Consider the following 22,909-nt stretch of genomic DNA (forward strand, 5'->3'; position numbering starts at 1 on the left):
CAATCAGACGCACATGGGCTATAGCTAATCAATCGCTTACTAAGCTTTCTAGAAACATCCCTGCAGGTGTGTTGAGGCAAGTTGAAGCTAAAATCTGCAGGGCATCACCCCTCCAGGACCGGGTTTGGGCACCCCTGGTTAAGACTAACATACTGATACCAACACCTTTAATTTAAGAGGGACTTTAAATGTTCTACCAACAACCTACATCTTCGATGGCCTGAATATGATTGTAAGTACTTTTGGGTGATTTGTCCCTTGAAGAATTCACAGCTATTACAGTACATATTTGTTCATCTTTATAATCCTATAGGAAAATGTAAGAATATAGATTGGACAATGTTCAGCTCATAAACAATAAAAAAAATATACTTTTTAAATCATAGATCTCAAACTCAATTCCTGGAGGGTCGCACTCGATTAGTTGGATCAGCTGTGTTTGATAAGGGTTGGAGCAAAACTGTGCAGAGCTGTGGCCCACCAGGAATTGAGTTTGAGATTTAAATTGACCATTTAAAACCTTTAACCAATCAAAATCAACATGACTTTAAATTGTTTTGGTAATCTCTAATCAAAGTCTGACCATTTCTGTTGCTGCAATTTGACGGAAAAAGAAAAAGCCCAATCTTTTTATTTTTTTTTAAATTAACCTTATAGTGCTTTTTATAGTTATTGTTTGTGGTTTGGTCTTGGACATTTTGTTAATAGTGTAACACAATTTTCTTCACGTACCAGTGACATATCGGCGCATATTTCCTGTGGAGTCCTTGAGTAAGGTGGAAAATCCATGGAAAGGCATCACTCTGAACCGCTGTATACTGGTGGCCGCGGTCATCGTGGTGGTCAGTTCAAGCATTGAGTTAGTACAAGGTGAATTGTTGAATGTGAGCCCTGCCTGCTGTAAATATGTGTGCATGTAAATATACAGGTAGTAATTTTTTTCACAAGATCACAAAATCCCTACCTGAGGTGTGACATATCATTTCGAAGATTATATAACATTATAAAGTGTATTTTAAGCTATGTAAATTATTGTTCAGAATCTGGGGGTCAGAGAATATTTTGATTCAGCATGAACATATTAAATTGATTGATTCAAAAGTAAAAACATATTTCATATAATTATATAATTATATTATATAATTTCATATATTTCATATAATTCCTTTTATTTATCGAATCCTGAAAGCAACGTAACAGTTTCTACAAGCATATTAAGCTGTATTAACATTAATAATAGTGAGTGAGAAATGCTTATTAAGGTGGAAAACTGTGGCACGCCATCCATTTAGGTTTTAATTTAAACATACTTTCTGTTTATTTCAATTTTCTATTCTTAAGAGTTTTATAGATTACGTGTTTTAACTTTTTTGCCATAGCAAATAAGCAAATTCAAATGATTGCTAAAAGATTAAATCATTGCATTTTAAAATATACAAGAGAAAACAACTAATTTCATTACTAATGATTATTTAGATTTTTAATTAAATGAAGCATTGCAACATTACAATCTTACTGACACCAAACTTTTGAACAGATATATCTGTATATACAGTTTACGTCAGAATTATTAGCCCCCCTAAATTATTAGCACCCCTGTTTGTTTTTCCCTAATTTCTGTTTAACAAAGAGAAGATTTTTTTCAACACATTTCTAAACATAATAGTTTTAATAACTCATTTCTAATAACTGATTTATTTTATCTTTGCCATGATGTCCGTAAATAATTTTGTATGAGATATTTTTTAAGACACTTCTATACAGCTTAAAGTGACATTTAAAGGCTTCACTAGGTTAATTAGGTTAACTAGGCAGGTTAGGGTAATTAGGCAAGTTATTGTATATTGATGGTTTGTTCTGTAGACTATCGAAAAAATATATAGCCTTAAGGGGATAATAATTTTGACCTTAAAATAGTCTTTACAAAATTAAAAACTGCTTTTAGTCTAGCCAAAATAAAACAAATAAAACTTTATCCAGAAGGAAAAAATCTTATCAGATATACTGTGAAAATGTCCTTGCTCTGTTAAACATAATTTGGAAAATATAAAAAAAAAATAATAATAATAATAATTAAAGGGGGGTTTAATCATTCTGACTTGAACTGTATATTTTTATATATGTGTAACATCACAACCCACGGTTCAGAACACACGGATTAATACTTTTACTAAATTTATAACAATCACAGAGAGATCGCCTCTCACGTCATTCAAATCACATTAAAACATTTAGGTTTTCCGGGATGTGCTGGGATTCTTGGGTCATTAAAGATGTTTTCTGTCACTACTTGTTTAGACTGCATTAATGCATTCAGTGTAAGCTGCACGATTAATCATTTAAAGATTGGGAGATCAACACCCACGTTAAATTAAATTATAAATAAGGCTGATTTTATACGATTATTAATCTATCGAATCGCTGCATTCAAATCTGAAAGTGCAAAGACCAAGAATGAGATTCAGTCTTCAGTTTACAAACAGTTATGAACATACAAACAGTCAAATAACACAGAAGTGCTGGCATATCAGTTTATAGTTCAGATATAACCTCTGATGTTTATGGTAGAGATTACAATCATCGTCATATGCATTTAATGACGATCAAAAAGGAAAGTTGTAGGCAGCAATTGCATTATTTAACCTATAGGTGGCGACAACCAGAAATATTCCACTGAATAATTCTTCAAAAATGACTCTTCTATCAATAAAACAGAAGTTTTATAAGTGAATAACTGAATCATTTAATGTAAAAGAGACTAAAAATAAATATGGGTGGTACAAATTACAATGTTAGGTTTTTACATTTAACGGTATCAGCAACAGTAACAGTGAATTTCTCACAGTACTGAATATTGTACAATTTATTTTTAATCAGCTGATTATTTCTCCATTTTTTTTGTAATAAAATTGCAGGTTCTTAGTTCTGTTTATGTGTTACAGAGACAATAGAGCCGTTCTTTGAGGAGACAGAAACAGATCTTCAGGCCGGTGGTCAGTCAGCAGAGGTAAAGATTAAGTGAATCTGCTTTTAGAATTTTCACAGAGTTCATGGACTCTGAAATGTTGTCTGTTTCTGTAGTCGGACTCATGGTGGGACACCTTCGCATTTTGGAACTGGGGATCAGAGGATAAACTGGAAGACTTTAAAAAGAAAAGAGCAGCTAGACCGAGATACGATGGAGAGAGGCTCAGACCACACAGAATCCACAACAAAGAAATGGCTAAAGGATTACTCAAGGAGAAAGAATAACCTGCAATATTCCTGAAAGGATGGGGAAAAAAATAAAAAATAAATAAATAGTACATACAATTAAGAATTGGTCAAAGGTTTCAAACATGTTTCATGACGTGATGTTTTAAATGTTTTTGATTGAAGTCTTTTCTACGCACAGATGCTGCATTTATTAATATTTTATTTCATAAAAAATACAGTGAAGACGAATTCTGAAATCTTTTTGTATTATAATTAGATATAACAATATATTGTATACATATGATACTTATCTAAATTGTGGATAATATATATATATATAAACACCTGTAACATTTTTACATTTATTCTGATAATTTTATGAGTCATTGTGAAAGCATTTACAATCCATTATATGTAGAAGTGACATTCATTATATATAAAAGTATAAAAGTGACACATGGAAAATTTTTATAAATATGAAAAATATTCAAATAGCTAAATATTTTATAAGCTCAGCACAGACACAAATCTAAGATCACAGTTAATTTTTGGCTACAACAAAAAGTGGTTTACTTTAATTGTCACCAAATATGGCTTATGTTCCCTCAAATTACCTAATTTACACTTCAAATGACATGTTCGTTTAAATACATTTTGAAATATAATGTAAATTAAAGGGATAGTAAGTTAGCCATCGCTTACTTGCTCTCAAGTTGTAAAAACAATACTTTATGGAAATAGGTTTATTTTATAAGTCATCTAGAGTTAAATTGTTTCTGAATCCATCCAGCCAATCTTGGGTCTGACAGTAGCACTTTTAGCTTAGCGATAGCATAGATCATTGAATCAGATTAGAGCATTCGTCGCCTCAGAATTATAAGGATGTATCTGATATTTTTTTGTCAAATTTGAGTTACTGACATATTCTTATTAAATGACAACTTATTTACATTATGGGATGTTTTTTATAAGTTGTTTACATTTTAAGGCTTTTTATTTAAAAGCAAATGTTACACACATACTGTTTGCTATATGGAATGCAAAAAAAATTGAAGCTTAATATCTTAAAATCATTCAGAACCCAGATAGACCCTTATAATTCCAAGGTGACACATTAGCATCTCGCTCTAAAAAATGCAAAAAAAAAAAAAAAAAAAAAAAGTGTTTTGATAATTTTCCTATTTAAAGCTCAACTCTTCTGTAGTGGCGTTTCATGTTCTAAGACTGGCAGAAAATGAAAAGTTGCTATTTTCCAGGCTGAGCTAGGAACACTCATTCTGGCATAATTATCAAGGAATAGAAAGTTGCTTAATTATTAACATTTAATTTAAGGTTGGTTTTAGAACACAATGTACAGATTCCTCAAGCTTTAAATAGGACAATTATCAAAACCTTTTTTGGAGCAAGATGCTAATGGTCTAATCCGATTCAATTATTTATGCTAAGCTAAGCTAAAAGTGCTCCTGCCAGACACAGAAATCAGCTAAACAGATTCAGAAATGCTAAAATAAACGTTTTAACTCTATGGGGTTATAAAATGAGCTCTTTTCCAAATAAAAAAGTAAGGAGTTGTTTTCATTTTTTGTGTGAACCATCTCTTTACAAACAAAAACAGATGTAGATTTCACTGCCTTAAAGCTCGTCAGCGGCATTCGCACTTGGTCGCCACCACGTTGGTCTTGTAGGAGATGTTGGTGGTCTCGCTCTCCAGCTCAATCACACACAGATCGTCGTATTCCACAGGGACGCAGCATAGCGAGCGGTTCACCGGCTGCCCGCTCTGGATGTGGCTGTTCAGCAGGACGGCATGGTTGTTGGCGTTGTTCAGAGGAAAGCCGCAGGTTCCTTCGCAGTTGTTGATGTTGGCTCTGGACGGCTCCAGGAAGAACTTCCTCAACGAGACGCTCAGGCTTTGAAGATGACACTGATTGGATGCTGATGGTCCGTCTTCATCAGCTCTCGCTGCTCGCTGGGCTCTTTCTGACTCCCAGTTGCTGAGCACCATCTGCAGGGCTTTCAGGAGCAACACTGAACGGTACTGAGCCTCTTTGTGGTCCTTAGTAGCTAAACATGTATTACATTTACAGACAAATATATTAGCCATCCAGTGAATTAAAACAATATACATATATATAAATATATATAAATAAATATATATATATATATTTTTTTTTCAAAACGCTGTTTAACACACATCCTTTGAACATAATAGTTTTAATAGCTAATTTCTAATAATTTGTTTTTTCTTTCCTATAATGACAGTACATAATATTTTCTTTTAGATATTTTGCAAGACACTAGTATTTAGCCTAAAATTTAATTTAAAGGTTACTTCCCAGCCAGCATTTTTGGTCTTTTGAAAATGTCCAACAGATAGGTCTATCTAATAGACGTCTAAACATAGTCATCTTGTCTAAAGGCTAAATTTGGGATGTCAGTGAAAATCTAATAGATGTCTGGGAATAAGCCAAAACTATACTAGTCTAGACTACAAATATAAAGTCTTAGACGTCTATTAGATTTTCACTCAAGTTTTGTCGTGTTTTGGCCCAGCTGTCTACGTTTAGATGTCTATTAGATGTTTATTAAACACAAAATTGTTTTCTGGGTTGGGTTAACTAGAAGAGTTAGGTTAATTAGGGAAGTCATTGGAAACGTGATCTATCCTGCCCTTGTAATATATACATATATAAACTAAACAAAATAAGACTTTCTAAAGAAGAAAAATTTATAGAAAATATTGTGAACATTTTCCTGCCAGTTTGGTCAAACATTTTGTTTTAGCTATACAAAGCCTAATGTTTTACACTGGACTGGTTTTAAAAATCTTAATGTAACCATGATTATAGCACCAGGAAAATACAAGTTAGTAAATTTGTAGTCTGTATAAGTCAGATTAAAACATAAATACTTTAAATGTAAAATATCTGTGGGTATACATATGCTATTGAATATTATATAATGTTGCTGTATTTAGAGAAAAAAATATGTTAATTCAATTAATAAAAATAAAACTTTTTTTTTAATTATTTTTCTGTTTTTTTTCTTGACTTATTTCTGAATTTATTTGTATGTTTTATAATGAAATTGTGAAAATGCCCTAAATTATTGATGATTTCTTAGCTTTATCATCCAGCCATAGTAATATGCATAGAAATCTTTTTTTTTAATTATAATTTATAATAATAAAATAAAAATTGTATAAAATACAATAAAAATAATATAAAATAAAATAAAAAATAAAATAAAATATACACATAACATAAAAATATAAAATACAATAAAAACAATATAGAATAAAATAAAATAAAAATATAAAATAAAAATAATATAAAATAAAATATACAATAAAATATAAATGAAATAATATTAAATAAAATTAAAGATCAATAAATAAAATAAAATAAAAATGTAATAAATAAAAAAAATACTAAAAAAATTAAAATAAAATAAATCCTCACCTGCTTCACTGTCCTCTCCATCTGGAGAAAGCGCACTCAGTTCAGTCAGTTTCTGCAGTCTGTCAATCATCTTCCGGCCTGCCTCCTGCTGTTTGACCTGAGCCATGGCTTCATCCAGTCTCATTCTGAGTACAGACAGTAAAGGGGAATCGAGGGTCACCTCCACCCGGTGGGTCTGCAGGCCCTGCTGTCTCTGGGGGAACACAAATACAGTCGGCGTGGAGGAATTGACCAGTCCTGAAAGCAGCGACTCTGTGGATGACACTCCAAGGCGGAGAGGTGGAAGAGAATGCAACGTATCCAAAGAAACTGCGCTGGGGTCATCCTGAGGTGTAGTACTTTTGCTCTGAGGCAGGATGTCCCTTAAGAACTTTTGCAGCTCACAGAGGAAAAGATACGTTCGGGATGGGAGCCTCTCATCCTGTGGAATTCTGAAGGGGGAAAAAGAAAAGTTACAAAAGATCTGCATGAAATCTGTGCCCACGGAAAAAATGTTATATGTACTAGTGCTGGGGAATAATTAATAGTGATTAATCGCATCCAAAATAAAAGCTTGTTTTGGAAATTTGTAGTGTAGTACTGTTATTATGGGTGCAAATTATACATTGGCGATCAAGTGGATCGACTTTTTTGGTAAGTTTTTTTAGTGAATCATTTATCTATTTATTTCAATTACATCATTTTTTCATAAGACATATCTAAATTTTCTGGTGCCGCGGTGCACAGTAGGTAGTGCTGTTGCCTCACAGCAAGAAGGTCGCTGGTTCGAGCCTCGTCTGGGTCAGTTGGCGTTTCTGTGTGGAGTTTGCATGTTCTCCCCGCGTTCGCATGGGTTTCCTCCAGGTGCGCCGGTTTCCCTTACAGTCACCATGTGGTACAGGTGAATTGGGTAGGCTAAGTTGTCCATAGTGTATGAGTGTGAATGAGAGTGTATGGATGTTTCCCAGTGATAGGTTGCAGCTGGAAGGGAATCCGCTACATAAAACATATGCTGGATAAGTTGGCGGTTCATTCCGCTGTGGCGACCCAGGATAATAAAGGGACTAAGGCAAAAAGAAAATGAATAAATGAATCCAAGTTTTCAGTGTTTTAAAGGATATTTAATGTAGTCTGACCAAGCGGAGAAATACGGAAGTAACTGAAACTGCAATTCATCAGCTTGTCATTGGGGGGCTGGCTCCAAGAATTCCAGATGTTCACTGACTGCAGTACTAAATTGGCCAATTTTACAACTGATAAAAACATGTTTACAGCTGGTACAAAATATGGTTTTAATGCATATAGCTAATATTACCCGTCATGACAACTGTGAGGGGGTGAATTTTTCAAATAAGTTCATAAGTTTCATTTTTATTAAGTTATATTAAGTCTACTTAATTAACGGCATGGCCACTTGAGTGACAGCTAGGTCCCGCTGGTCAGTGTCTTTTCACCTCATCTGATTCTGGCTGATTAGGTCGCTGAACTCATCATTAATATTGTCTTTTTGTTTTGTGTGACTTTACAGTCAATTGCCTTTGGGATTATTTCTTACAACTATAAGATACTATAGCATGCTGTGTGCATTTTAGTGTGCTCACAAACTATTCAAGCTTCCTCCATTTCCCAGGTGAGTGAAATTCTTGCATATTTATCATATCCATAAATGTATTTGTTTTACTTAAGATAATTTATCATTTATCTTTTTTTTTTTAACTGTAAAGCACTTCAGAATCTGACAGATTGATTAGCTGTAGGCTCTAGAGCAGTCATCTGAAACACTGTCTAATGCTTGGATTTCATAAATAGCCTTGCATTTACTAACACAGATTATATTTGTCTTATAATTATGCTAGCAGGCGTCTGTAGCTCCGCCTCTTTGCCCTTTTTTTGTTGACCCCGGTCGGTGCAATGATGTGTTAACAAAATGGCGATGGTTGGCCATGCCTACTTGTAACTTCTCTTCAGAAACCTACGGGTGACGACATGGATACTACGCCCATATCTTTTACAGTCTATGATTCTGCACAGTAACCTCTGATTATTACAGAGGTTACTGTAGCTTAACCTATTTGAACTATGTGTCTAATTTTACTTTACTTTTAGACTTTATGTAAACACAAACACCTATTTTACAAAGTTTTTATTGTGTGACACCTTACGCTATCCATCACTGCTCTTGATCTGCTGATTTAGACTGTTGAATGCTTCTTGCTAAGACTGATTGGCAGCTCATGCACCCCTATAACTGTATGAAACAGTATAGAGGTGGTCAAATGTATATTTGATTTACCTATTATTTTAATTATCAGAGTTATTATTTAAGATACAGGACAGGGAAAACTATTTCTCTGTATTAAAGAGCTGACCCCCCATACATCTTGTTTTCACGTCCTTCAGGGGGATCAAGCATTAATTATGGGGGTTCATCTCCCCTAAACCCCCCTGTAATTCTGTTACAGTCACCAGCAATCCAGACACTGCAGGTTGCTGGAGAACTACAACTCTGCCACCAAATGGACTACAAATCACAGCATGCACCGCACACACACACCGGTTCATAATCTCATATGATTGCAAACATTCACAGCTGAAGCTGCTTAAGGACTCCTTACACAGACTTATACATCACATTTGCTGACACACATTGCTGAGTGTTATTTGTTTGTTTTGTTAGTCAAACAAACCTGTAACTTTATAAACTGTTTCATTTCTATGTCTAGCCATGTTATTTGATATTCTTTGTTTATTATACCTTTCTCCGATTTTGACCATTTGCCTGTTCATCAACGACGACTTCTGGATTATCTGTATGAACCCGAATGCTCCTGTGTTGACCGTTGCCTGCCTGACAGACCCTTTTATTGAATAAATCTGCATTTGGATTAGCTTCTCTGTGAAAGCCTCCTTCCGTTACAAATGTGCACCCTGTATATAAATTGAGAAAGTTTACTTATATTTAGATGTAAAATATTTGTGTATATGATACAAGTTATATATGAAATGTATTATATCTCTGTAACAAAATTGTTTTGCATAGTTTTCTTTCTGTTCATGTGTGTGTATGTATCAGATATACATAATAAATATAATATACACACATAAGTTATGCCAAAACAAACCTTAATTTAGGATGTGATTAATCTTTGCCCAGCCCAAATAATACTTTTATAGGACGCTAAACATTAATACAGTAAATTACATTAGTCAGTACCAAAGCCAAAAATGCAATTTATTTAACAAAATAATTTTAATACACATTATGAAACATACTGTACTGCACATGAAATATACAAAAAGACATTAACAATACTATCATAGATATAATTACAATGTTATAATAAAGTAATTACATAGTAATTATAATGTTATGATAATGTAATTATATAAAAACGAAAAGTTTGTAATTACACATGTATAGCAGATATTTACATATAAATACAAAAATGCTGTACATGAAATATACAAAGAAACTAAGTTTGTCAATATGATCTTGGATCTAGTTACAGTGCCATAGCAATGTAATTACAATGCAATGAAAGAGTAATTATGTTTGTAATAACATGTGTATTGTGTATATTTAAGTACACAACTACACATAACCAATACTGTACATGCAACATTTACATTTTTTAAAATATTATCTTGGATGTAACTACAATTTAATGACACAGTAAATGCACACAAGATAAAAGTTTGTGATTATATATTACATGTGTAAGAACTATAAATACACGCTGTACATGAAATATACAAAGAAACACATTGATAAATATTATCTGGGATTACAATGTAATAGCAATGTAATTAAATTCAAGATAATATTTTGCAATATCATTACGTGTATTGTTTATATTTACGTAAATAACTATAAATATGCAAATACAGTAAACGAAACATACAAAAAAATGTACGTTTATAAGTATTATCTTGGATGTAACTACAATATATCTACAATGTAATCACAATGTAATGTCAGTATTTGCACACATGGACAAAAATGTATTTAAATCCAGATTAAAGTTTGTAATTACATATTACATCTGCACTGTGCATATTTAAGTATATAACTATTACACACTGTACATGAATTATACAAACACAATGGTGAATATTGGATGTAATTACATCCAAAATAAAAGTTTGTAATTACATATTACATTTGTACTATGTATGTGTATATAACTATAACACAAATACATGAATACATTTCAAATTACATGAAATATACAGACATTTACAACACTATCATAAATGTAATTACAATGTTATCACATAGTAATGGACCCTTCGCTAAGCCCCGCCCTCCTTAGTTACTGTTGCTACGCCTGTCAAGCTTTCGTGCCTGGCACGCTTTTTCAATGTGTGTGCGCCGGTGTCAGACATTGCCAGGGATATGATGTCATTTTTGGCAAACAGGTGAGATATCAGAGAAAGCCAGACAAAAAAGGACTGCAGTATACATTACAGGGGTATATTCACGGCATAATAGGCAACCGATTAGAGAATAAAGCAATCAAAACTGAAGCTAGCTTAGCCTAGCCGCCTCATACGCTAACCATTCAACAGCTTAGCTCATGCTCAGCAGGAGAGGTGAAATTTAAAAATAATCTAACAATAACAAATTAAACCGTGATTTCTCTTTTTTAGCCAAAAAGCCTGATAGATTAATTGTTGTGCAATGAAATATAGTGTTACTAACCGACGTTACTAACCTAATATAGCGTTACTAACAGCCAGAAAGGAAAACTGATGGATTTGTGCCGAATATTAGCATCATTGACCCATAACAATGTACAGTAAGTTACCTATTACTGTCAGTGTGTGTGTGTGCTCTTCATATATGACTGAAAAACAGCTGCGGGTGAAGTATATTGATCGCAAGTGCTCAGTTTGTGATCATATCTCGGTTTTGTTCTGTTGATTTGTAATTTCAAATATTCGTAGCTTGAAAAAGATGTAAATATAAAGTTCAGTAAAGTTAGCAACAGATTCGCAGATTCGTATTTTCCTGATCATTAACTCATGTCATAATGACCTATTTGCTATTGGTATGACTAAGTTACTAACGTTATGGCGAAGGATTAAACGAAGCATTACTTAAAATATCGAGCGAAAAAAAGGAATAAGACAGATGTGAAACATAACCAGCTTAGTGTTTTTGTAGGAAACACAGTTTAGATCTGTTTAGGGTAAGAGATGTGTGAGTTATTGCTGTCTGTCTGTCACTGAATGTGTCAGCAATATCAAAACAAAACCAACTTAACTCCGCTCCTTTAGCGCCGCTAACACAGCTTGATCCACACTAACATTTCTACTCTTGGTGACTTGCTCCCGAATCTACCCCTTCTATCTGTCTGCTACTTACTTTATACGTGATGATTAATTTCCATCCATACTCTAAGCATTGATCAACTTCTTCAGTATTCTTTAATATTCTAGTCTTATCTCAAGCCTTGGCAAATAACTGAGAAAGCACCAATGTAGACTTCTTACAAAGTATTTTACAGTGTTTTAAAAATAAAAAAATACAAGGCACTAAGGTATTTTGATACAAAATATTCAGCTGTTTTCATAAACACCATCCAATACAAATGAAAATACTATTTTGTATTTAAAATACATACTTAAAATTGACTTAGTCCCTTTATTCATCAGGGATCGCCACAGCAGAATGAAGCACCAACTTATCCAGCAGATGTTTTAGACAACAGGTGCCCTTCCAGCTGCAACCCATCACCAGGAAACACCCATACACTCTCATTCACACAAATACACTATGGACAATTTTTTAGCTTACCCAAATCACCTATAGCGCATGTCTTTGGACTGTGGGGGAAACCGTCCAAACTCCACACAGAAATGACAAATGACCCAGCCGGGGCTCAAACCAGCGAGCTTCTTGCTGTGAGGTGACAGCACTACCTACTGCGCCACAGCACTGCCATATATATATATACATATATCTATTTACCAAACAAACTGAACTTGCGCTGTAAACCTTGAATAAAAATTAACAAGCTAATTTTTAAAAAAGCTTTTCAGCTACTACACTCTCAAAATTGTTTGCATAAATTCACAGATATTATTCACAGATATTATAAATTCTGCTCAGAAACAGCAAAAATGTCACACTCTTTGGTTATTGTCCAAACCAATGGTTAAATAATCAAGCGAATCACTTACCTGTGACGTTTCAAATGAGGCTCATCAAGGTCAGAGAGGAAAAGTAAAACTGGCTTGATCGTCGTACTGCTGCCATCCACCTTTCTCATCAACACTTCATTAAGTTCAGACACACTGAGTTTTGGCCCTAAGATGGAATAAAAAGACTTCAAAATGTTGATAGGATTAAAGAGACAAGTCTGTTTTTAAATAGGAAACGGTCTCACTGTTATCATCCATCAATGTCTCAACCATCGTCTTCAGTTTAAGGTGAATATGGCCATGACTCCATCCTCCGGTGACAATCAGGAAACGTGTGGACTCAGAAATGCAAACAGTCTACAAGGAAAATACATCATGACAATTTAAAATAATACAAATCAAACTGGGCCAAAAGTGTGATGCTATAAAGCTGTTGACATATACAGTTGAAGTCAGAATTATTAGCCCCCCTGAATTATTAGCCCGTTTATTTTTTTCCCCAATTTCTGTTTAACAGAGAGAAGATTTTTTTTCCACACATTTCTAAACATCCTAGTTTTAATTACTTATTTCTATATGATTCTTTTATCTTTTCCATGATGACTAAATATTTGACATTTAAAAGCTTAACTATGTTAATTAGGTTAACTGGGTAGGATAGGGATTAATAATGGGGCAACTCATTAATGATTAGGCAAGTTATTGTATAACGATAGTTTGTTCAGTAGACTATCAGAAAAAATATTAAAGAGGTTAATAATATTGACTTTAAAATGGCTGTCAAAAAATTCAAAACTGCTTTTATTCTAGCCAAAATAAAACAAAAAAAACTTTCTCCAGAAGAAAAAATATTATCAGACATACTCTGAAGATTTCCTTGCTCTGTTAAACATCATTTGGGAAATATTTTTTAAAAAAAAATTCAGAGGGGGTTTAATCTGATTTCAACTGTAATATAAACATCATTATCATGAGTATTAATTAGCAAATGAACTTGCTCGACTAATTGACATACACAGCAAACAATTTCCTGCTGCCTTATTTTTTTAGAATCGCAACTTCAATCAAACTGACTAAAACTATTAAGCTAAACTTTGTATAACTTAACCTGATTAAATAAACCTGATTAAAATATTAAAATAAGCTAAAGCAACATAAAAAATTTGTTCTCTTGGATTTTTTCATAAAAAGTTTAGTGTACTAAAAATACTGTACTGAATAGGTGTTTATTACCCAGCAGGCAACTGATGTCAAAACGACATAAAAAACATGTCAAAACAAATGCGTGATAAAAATGCTAATCGATTTGATGTGATTTGAAAACAAAATACTGTACTTTTGATGCCAGTGTTAGATGTCAAATTAACAAACTTTGCATTTAGTTTCTCCAGTTTTTTTTTTTTTTCAAGAAAATCATATTTGAATATGCGGCAACTATAGTTACCCGTGGGCAAATATGTTGTAAGAACCCTTCAGTGTAAAATTTGAATGGGAGGGGAACATTTGTCATTCTAACACAAAACAACTGCTTTCAAAAGATCAATTCATGTTTATAAATACATTTATTATGATTAAAATTGGAAAAACATTTAAAATGAACCCCAGAAATGATCTGTCATATAATTTCATGAATTTGAAACATACACTAATTTCTGTGTGTCAAAAAGATAAATAACTTTTCAGTAAATCTTACTAGAGACCTTTGTAGACATCTTTGTAGAAATACTCAAACAACAATAAGTAAACATGCAGATTCTGTTTGTGGAGTTGTTTAATGATCCTGATGAGCTGCGATTGTAAGAGATTTACTGAGTTTTCAGTCCCTAAGTCCCTAAGGCCATGTACACTCGTGCACAGGTATTTTTGTAAACAAAAAAAATGTGTTTTTCTCAATTTTCTGGTGAAAAATGAAAAAAAAAAAAGTAAATTAAATGTAAAAAAAAAAAAAAAATACTGGTTTATAAAAAACCCTGGTGCTTTTTAAAATCTTCACCCTGACAAGTGTTTTCAAAAAATTGGACAAAACCCATGTTTGTGTGGACAGCTGGGCCTAAGGATGTGACTGAATTTGGGTGTAGTTTTGTGTTTTTCTTCAGTGATTCTGCTTTTTAATGTTGTTTTGACATCAAGGTAGTTTACACGCATCGTAGGGACGCAAAATCAAGTGTAAATATATAAGTTAAGCTTTCAAATGGATACAACTACTATTATGATACTTAATGTGTTTTATTTTAGAGGTCAAACGAGCATCAATGTGTAGATGTTAAGGTTTTCACACTGAATCAGTTTGCATTTTAGACATGTTTTTTGCCTGCTGGGTACAACTCAGCTTTGACATGTTGTCTTAGAAACATACAGTAGCAATATGTTATATATGTATATGAAAATATGTTTCTATCTTTTCGCACCATCATTTCCAGCCAATAAAGTAACGCATATACCTGTGTGTTTGGATGGATGGATTGACTGTTGAATTGCACTCTCAAACTGTCTCCTTTAACAGGATTGACACTGAACAGGAGCATCACAGAGGCCGGACCGGCCGGTAGGGAATGCTTTGGGAACGTGAGGGTTAAAGTGATCCCTCCTTCGTTATCAGCATCCCAAATATCTAATAAAAAATAATCACAGATCAACTAAAAGCAGCATCCACTGCATAAAACATTTAATCAGCGTAGAATTGTATTTACCTTCTGTAGCATGCACACCCTTGAGGCCACTTTGTTTTTGGAGCACACTCTGAACCAGATGAGAAACCTGCGAACTTTGAGTTTCAGATGAACATGTTCCCAAGAAGTCCATTTTCCCCAGTTCCCCAGCACTTTTCAGGGCTGACAGGAACTCATTCAGTGTTTTTTGTTCTTTATTGAATGGTGTGTCTTCAGTGGCATGTTGGTCAGTTGGCTGTTGACGGTGTACACATGCCAAATCCCTGACCTCCAGCTGATCTCCATTCAATTCTGTTGGTCAGTTAAGCAAGCATTAAAAACATGCGTTATACCTAAAGTTGTCCTTCCCCATTTGGAGAGATGACAAACAATGAATCACCCAATAATGAAAATTATATTTTTATTTACTCGCCCTCATGTCTTTTTAACACCCTGACAAATAAGTTCATCTTCGGAACAAAATTAAGATATATTATTACAAAAAGGAGGCAAAAACATTGTTAAACTTTTCACGTGACTTCAGTGGTTCGACTGTAATTATATGAAGCTCCAAAAAAACCCAAACCCCTAATACACAGATATGTTAGAGAAGGTATTGAACAAAGTTGTTTTAAAAGATTGTTTGGTGTGCAAAAGTGTTCTTGGAGCTTCGTTTGATTATAGTTGAACCACTGGTCACAGAAACATTTTAGTCTTTTTGGTTCTTTTTCTGAAACTTTAAACTTATCTGGAACATCACGGCCTATGGATGATTTTATATTAAAAAAAAATCTTCATTTGTGTTACAAATATCTTGACGGATTGTAAACAAAATGAGAGCGAGTAACTAAAAAGACAACATTGATTCTTGGGTGAACTAACACTTTAATCTCAGCATGTCTATCCCTGGTGCAGGGCCACCATCCAGTGAAGCACAGGTGTCAAACTCAATTCCTGGAGGGCCACAGCTCTGCACAGTTTAGGTTGAACCCTATTTAAACACAGCTGATCAAAGTAATTGAGTTCTTCAGGCTTGTTTGAAACCTACAGGCTAGTGTGTTGAAGCAGGACTGCGGCCTTCCAGGAACTTAGTTTGAAACCCCTGCAGTCGAGATTAGCTTTTCACTAATTCAGGGGCTGTATCAGTTGTAAACCAGCCTTGACAAAACCTACCTGCTTTCTTTTAACACAAACACCTGTATTAGCATGTTCAGGTGTGTTTGATTAGTGTTGGAACAAAACTTGCCAAGACCAAACTTGTCAATTCCTGCCCTAAACTCACTGAACTGGCTAGTCCAGTGTTTCCCAACCCTGTTCCTGGAGGCACACCAACAATCAAACCCATCTGAATCAACTCATCAGAACATTAGTAGAGACTCTAAAACCTGAGATGAATGGGTCAGATAACAGAGACATCCAGGATATATAATGTTGAAGTGCCTCCAGGAACAGAGCTGGGAAACACTGGGCTTGTTTTAGGCATTTTTCAAAAGTGTACTTTTTAACATTTTAAATTCACTTCTTTGTGTTTTGTTTTGCTTTTTATTTATTTCTTTTTTTGAACACCATGACGGCTAGGTAAATGGGTCAGCAGTACACCCAGATCAAAGAAAATGGGATAAAATCTAAAGACTAATTAAATTACTGAAAGATTCTTGTTTTTAGATTTATTTGATTTAATTTGTATACTATTTTTAACGCATTTTTGTTTATCAATTATTTATAAATAAACAAGAAGATTGAATGGTAGCGAGTGGAGTGTGTTTGAAACCATGCTTCCACTATCAAATCAAAAGGACAGAACACTGGATCACAACAAACATCCAGGACGGTGTTTTTGAATCTAAACTCTGCAGGAAATTAACATTTCAGAATCAAGGTTGTTGATTTAACATCTTCCCCAAACTTGACAATAACCTTGTCCCAAACTCACGTAGCAACTTAATCTTCATCCATTTATACAAATAAATTAAAGGAATCATCAGACTATTCACATCAAAAGTTACTATTTATTCCTTTGGCAAGTTAACCTATGACAGTGATTCTCAACTCCAGCCGGTGGGACACTCCTCCCAGAATGTGGAGACGTCCTACACGCTAAGAAATTGTTGAGTTAAACCAGTAAGAAAACATTTTTGGGGACTGGAGGTGAGAAACTAATCTCTGAAATGTAAAAAAAAATACAAAACAATCCCATGAAATCATCAATACATCCCACGACACAGATGTGGGACGAATGACTGACCTGATAGCGGGTTGACCTTCGGGTTGTTGTCCTGCTCTTCGTGCCTCACTGTAGCACAATACGACCCAATCGCCACGGTCATCATCAGCATCAGCCCAAATCTTGTCTGGAAAAGCATCTTCTCACATTCAGTCAGAAATCCAGCGCTTTTTGGGTTGGGTCTGCGGCGGGGGACGTGTTTTATACACGCGTCCTCTTGCTCTCCTGAGTGGAGTCAGACTGCCAAAAAGCGTGTCCTTGGAGTAACAGTGGGTATTTGAGGCATGCGAGTGGACGTGTGAATTTTGAGGGATAGTGAATGGACATCACATGCCTTGAGTTTTGATAAGGTGAGGAGGAACTCATACTGACAATGGAATATTGTATAGACCTCAGACACATCTGTAGTAGCGGATAACGGTTTAAGACTCCTTGTTGGCAAATTGCAACAAAGTTCTATTCTTAGTTCAGCCCTTCATTCCCATGGGATGGCAGTTAGGCTTCTTTATCTGTCCGGGCAGATTTTTGTTAACCCACCAAACTATAAGATGTTCACATTAAGAAACTTTTTAACAGTTCCTAGAACTATTTACCTGCTTTGAAGTACATTTGGACCACACGTAATGGGGAATGTTTTAGTTCAAGGAATGCCATTTGGCATTACTAACGGGTCATTCACACAACAATGTTTTCAGCCAAAACAGGTAATGTTTTATACATTTTGCCTGTTTGTTTACATAACAGTGGTGTTTTTGGGATTGAAAACACATAAGTGGAAGTTTTTAAGTTGTGTCTATGTAAAAAAAACCTAAACAAGCGTACGTGGAATGTGATTAGGTAGGTGTAGATTAAGGGCAAGCGCAAACAAACACACAACAATAGCAGAGTATGTGGTGATGTTGTTGTTTAGCAAGTGTTTGCGAACGAGTGTTCTTAACATTACAACCATTATGCTTGTGCTTCCGGGGCCAAGTGCAATATCAAACAGTATGGGGAGACTCATCAAATGGTGATAAAAATAAATGTTTACAAAGCGATGTAATACTTTCGAAAATCACGATCGCAATATATATAACCATGCGAAGGCCAGAAAGTGATACATTTTTTTTATAAGATGTTAAAATATTAGTGTCTGTTATGCAGAAAGTCTAGAGACTGTTGTGTACACTATGATTTGATATAAAACTCACTTTATTGGGTGATATGACTAATTCGTGATCATAAACAAATCTTTTCTCAATTCAAATGAGTAGTGGCTTGGACCCGGAAACAGTACCACATATGTCACAGTTTAACAAGCGAAGAAAGCAGAAAAGCATCTTATATTCACAACAAAATTGTGTGCCAAGATGCCGACTACACATCGTCACTTCACTACAGGTACTGTTTACTAACAAGGTGACAGCGGCAAATACAGGCCGGGCATACATGTATATAATAACATAACTTTAACACTTCCGGGTTAAAGTACTCTATATCAAACTGTATGAGGAGACTCATCAAATGGTAATAATAAACATTTACAAAGCAATGTAATACTTTCAAAAATCACGATCACAATATATATAACCATGCCTAATATCCGATGGCCAGAAAGTGAGTTAAAATATTTAAATAAAATTTGTTCAAATATTGATGTCTGTGATGCAGCAAGTCCAGGGACTGTTGTGTACACCATGATTTTATATCAAATTCACTTTAATGTTTCATAAACAAATATTTTCTCAATTCAAATGAGTAGCGGCATGGACGCAGAAAATATTTCATTCGTCATGACTTAGCAAACAAATAGCAGAAACACATCTTATGGCACATCTTAAGGCTTTTCTGCTTGTTAAGTGTGAATCGTCTCGTAAATCGGCCTCTGGGTCCATGAGTTCTATCAAAAGCTGCATCCGAAATTGCATACTTTTATACTATATAGCAGGGGTCAACAAACCTGGTCCTGGAGGGCCGGTGTCTGAGTTTTGCTCCATCTTGCTTCAACACACCTGCCTGGATGTTTCAAGTATAGCTAGTAAGACCTTGATTAGCTTGTTAAGGATGTTTGATTAGGGTTGGAGCTAAAATCTGCAGGACACCAGCCCTCCAGGAACAAGTTTGGTGACCACTGCTATATAGTATGCGAAAAACAGTATGTGAGCCAAGTAGTATGTCCAAAATCAAAAAATTCGAAAAACAGTATGCAAGAAGTACCCGGATGACCTACTACTTTCAGCGAGATTCTGAAGTGTACATCCGATGCATACAGCACTATCCCATGATGCCACGCGAAAGAACTCATGAATGGGAGTGAAGCGATGCAACTGACGTGGGTGGGTCAAATGATAATGACAAAATGGCGGATGTAGTACGTTCCATTTACACTGCTCATATTTTCATAGTTTAGCTCCAATCTTAATAAAACAAAACTGAACCAGCTAATCAAGCTCTTACTAGACACTAGAAACTTTCTGGCAGGTGTTAAAACAGGTTGGATCTAAACTTAGCAGGACACCGGCCCTCCAGGACCGAGTTTGGACATCCCTGATATAAAACATACTTTTCTACCGGCCGAGTAGTACATTTAAATTGAAATGCAGTACCTACTGAGTAGTAGGCGGTTTCAATCGCAGCCAAACTCTATGGGTGGACTCAACTAATGGTAGTATTAAACGTTTATAAAGCGCTGTAATACTTGAAAAAATCACGATAGCAATATATATATATATTTATCCATGACTAAACGTCACGACTTAAGTTGTGAAATATATAATGGACTTAATGATTGTGAAAATGCAGATCGTCTAAGAAACAAACTTTTTCATTTTTGGCTGCATCATTGTTGTGTAAACCTCACCTCAATTAGCTCTTACTTCAAAACTGGAGTTTTATGCCGAACAATAGCCCTGCTGAAAAATCCAGCTTAAACCAGCCTAGGCTGGTTGGCTGGTTTTAGCTGGTCGACCAGGCTGGTTTTAGAGGGGTTTTGGCCATTTCCAGGCTGGTTTCCAGCCATTTCCAGCCTGGTCTTAGCTGGTCAGGCTGGGAGATGACCAGCTAAAACCAGCTTGACCAGCCTAGCCAAGCTGGGAGTCCAGCCAAAACCAGCTATATCCAGCTTAAACCAGGCTGGTCAAGCTGGTTTTAGCTGGATTTGGCTGGTAATTTTCCAGCCTGACCAGCTAAGACCAGGCTGGAAATGGCTGGAAACCAGCCTGGAAATGACCAAAACCCCTCTAAAACCAGCCTGGTCAACCAGCTAAAACCAGCCAACCAGCCTAGGCTGGTTTAAGCTGGATTTTTCAGCAGGGAGGAAATACAGAAACACAAGCGTACTCTTCAGTAAATACATTCCACAGGAAACACTGGCAGTTTTTTTTAAATACTACAAGGCATGCACATTCTGAAAGCTAATGCTAACAGGATTTACCTGTCGCATTTTGTTTTCCTAATCTCAATGATAGGTAACTCTACAAGCTGTGACAGGATACTTACCAACGTCTACATTCCATCTCCATTGTCAGGAAACAGGACACAATGAGAAAACTGCTTCGGTTACCGTGACCTCCAGTTGAAACATCGTTTGATGTTGCTGTCAGTCAGCTGCTTCACTGAACTCATTGAGTTCATCAATGTTAATGCAACCACACAAAAATGCTATGGGGTTAAATTAGTTCCTATCAATGAGTTCTTGTAACTACCCAGTAAAACCCAACAGTCAACTTTATCAAGTGAAATGAGTGTAGTTAACTCAAAATGGACTGAAAGTTAATTCCACTCATTTGAAAAGAGTTTTGAACTCAGTGTTGAACGTGATGAGTTAATTAAACATCTCATTACTACAACTTAAATGAAGTAAGTTCACAGTACTCATACAGATTAGTTTTTTATCTTAAATGGTTTGTAGCAATCGGTTTCCTCTGTTTGAGTTGCCTTAACTCACTTTGAATTCTCTTCATTTATTGGGTTTTACTGTGCTCCAATTGCTTCTTTTACTCAAATGGAGTAAGTTCACAGTACTCACAGTTTTTTTTACTTAATAGGTTCGGGGTACCTTAACTTATTGGGTTTTACAGTGTACAAAAAACACTTTATTATCCTCCCCAAATCTGGGGAAATCTCTTTACTCACCCTTCACTTGTTCAAACCCTGTTTGACTTTCTTTCCTCTGCTGAACAAAAAATGAAGATATTTTTAAAAATGCTGGTAGCTGGCACTCACTAATCTTGGCTCTTGTAAAAGATATTTTTACCTCAATATGTCTTTCCTGGTAAAATAAAGGTTATAATAATAATAATAATAATAATAGTAATCATCATCATCATCGACTTTTGTAGTAGTTTTTTTTTGTTATTGTGGAGGTTGATAGGTCCCAGCAAGTGAAAGTCAACTCTATTGTACAGATAATTGAAATGGCTTTACTCTCAGACCCTAGGTGCCTTACATATAATATTAATACAAAAAGTAGAATTTTAAAAAGAAATTACAGTAAATACAATTACAAATATAATAAAAACTAAGAATAGAAGTAAAAAACAAATCAATTAAAAGAATGAAACCAGCATTCTTCAAAATGTCTTCTTTTGTGTTCAACAGCAGTAAAAAAACAAAACAAAAAACAAAAAAACAGAAAGGTTTAAAACCCCAAGTGGGAAAATAAATGAGACAATTTTCATTTTAAGTGAACTAACCTTTAAATTGTGCATATCAGGTGAATGATTCTGGGGGAATTCATAATCATAAACAAGGAACAGATACATTTTCCACTATTGATCTGAAGGTTGCAGTAGTTCTCTAATGTCTGGCTAATTCGCTCTGAGGAAACGCAATTGCCTTGGGCAGTGGATTTGAAGTGCTCCTATATTTTATTTACATTATTAAAAGTCAAGATCTTTAAATCTTAAGGCATTAAAGGCTAATTTGGGTGAATTGTTGATTGTCAGGCTACTCTCATTATATTCCTAACCCTAAATTCTTGAAGAAACACAGCTGCGCATGTTTTCCAGACTTTCAAGGTCCCTTCAGCGCTGGTGTGCTAGATGTGTGAGCAGTCCCAAGAGATAAGACAGGTATCTTTTAGGAGAAAGAATGGCTGAGAACAGACACAAATCACTGAGGACAAAACGCTAGACAGTTTACCATATCTGGAATTCTTGATGAAAGAAAAAGGGGGGATTTCTTGAAACACTACTAGCGATTTCACTTTTTTGAGACGCTTTCACAGAATTTACAAACACTTGCAGTTGTAAAGTCACTCCACACTGTAAAACCCA

The 22,909-nt window shown here is 34.9% G+C and overlaps 1 protein-coding gene across 1 annotated transcript; it reads right to left on the reverse strand.

The window, feature by feature from the left end:
• Positions 1-4,837: 4,837 nt before the first annotated feature.
• amh (anti-Mullerian hormone) lies at positions 4,838-17,793 on the reverse strand. The gene is given in 7 exon segments (NM_001007779.1): positions 4,838-5,259; positions 6,657-7,087; positions 12,822-12,948; positions 13,028-13,139; positions 15,224-15,393; positions 15,473-15,742; positions 17,676-17,793. Coding segments are annotated over 7 exon segments (1,650 nt in total).
• Positions 17,794-22,909: the final 5,116 nt, after the last annotated feature.

This window comes from Danio rerio, chromosome 22 (assembly GCF_049306965.1).
Source record: "Danio rerio strain Tuebingen ecotype United States chromosome 22, GRCz12tu, whole genome shotgun sequence".
NCBI classification, from domain to species: domain Eukaryota; kingdom Metazoa; phylum Chordata; class Actinopteri; order Cypriniformes; family Danionidae; genus Danio; species Danio rerio.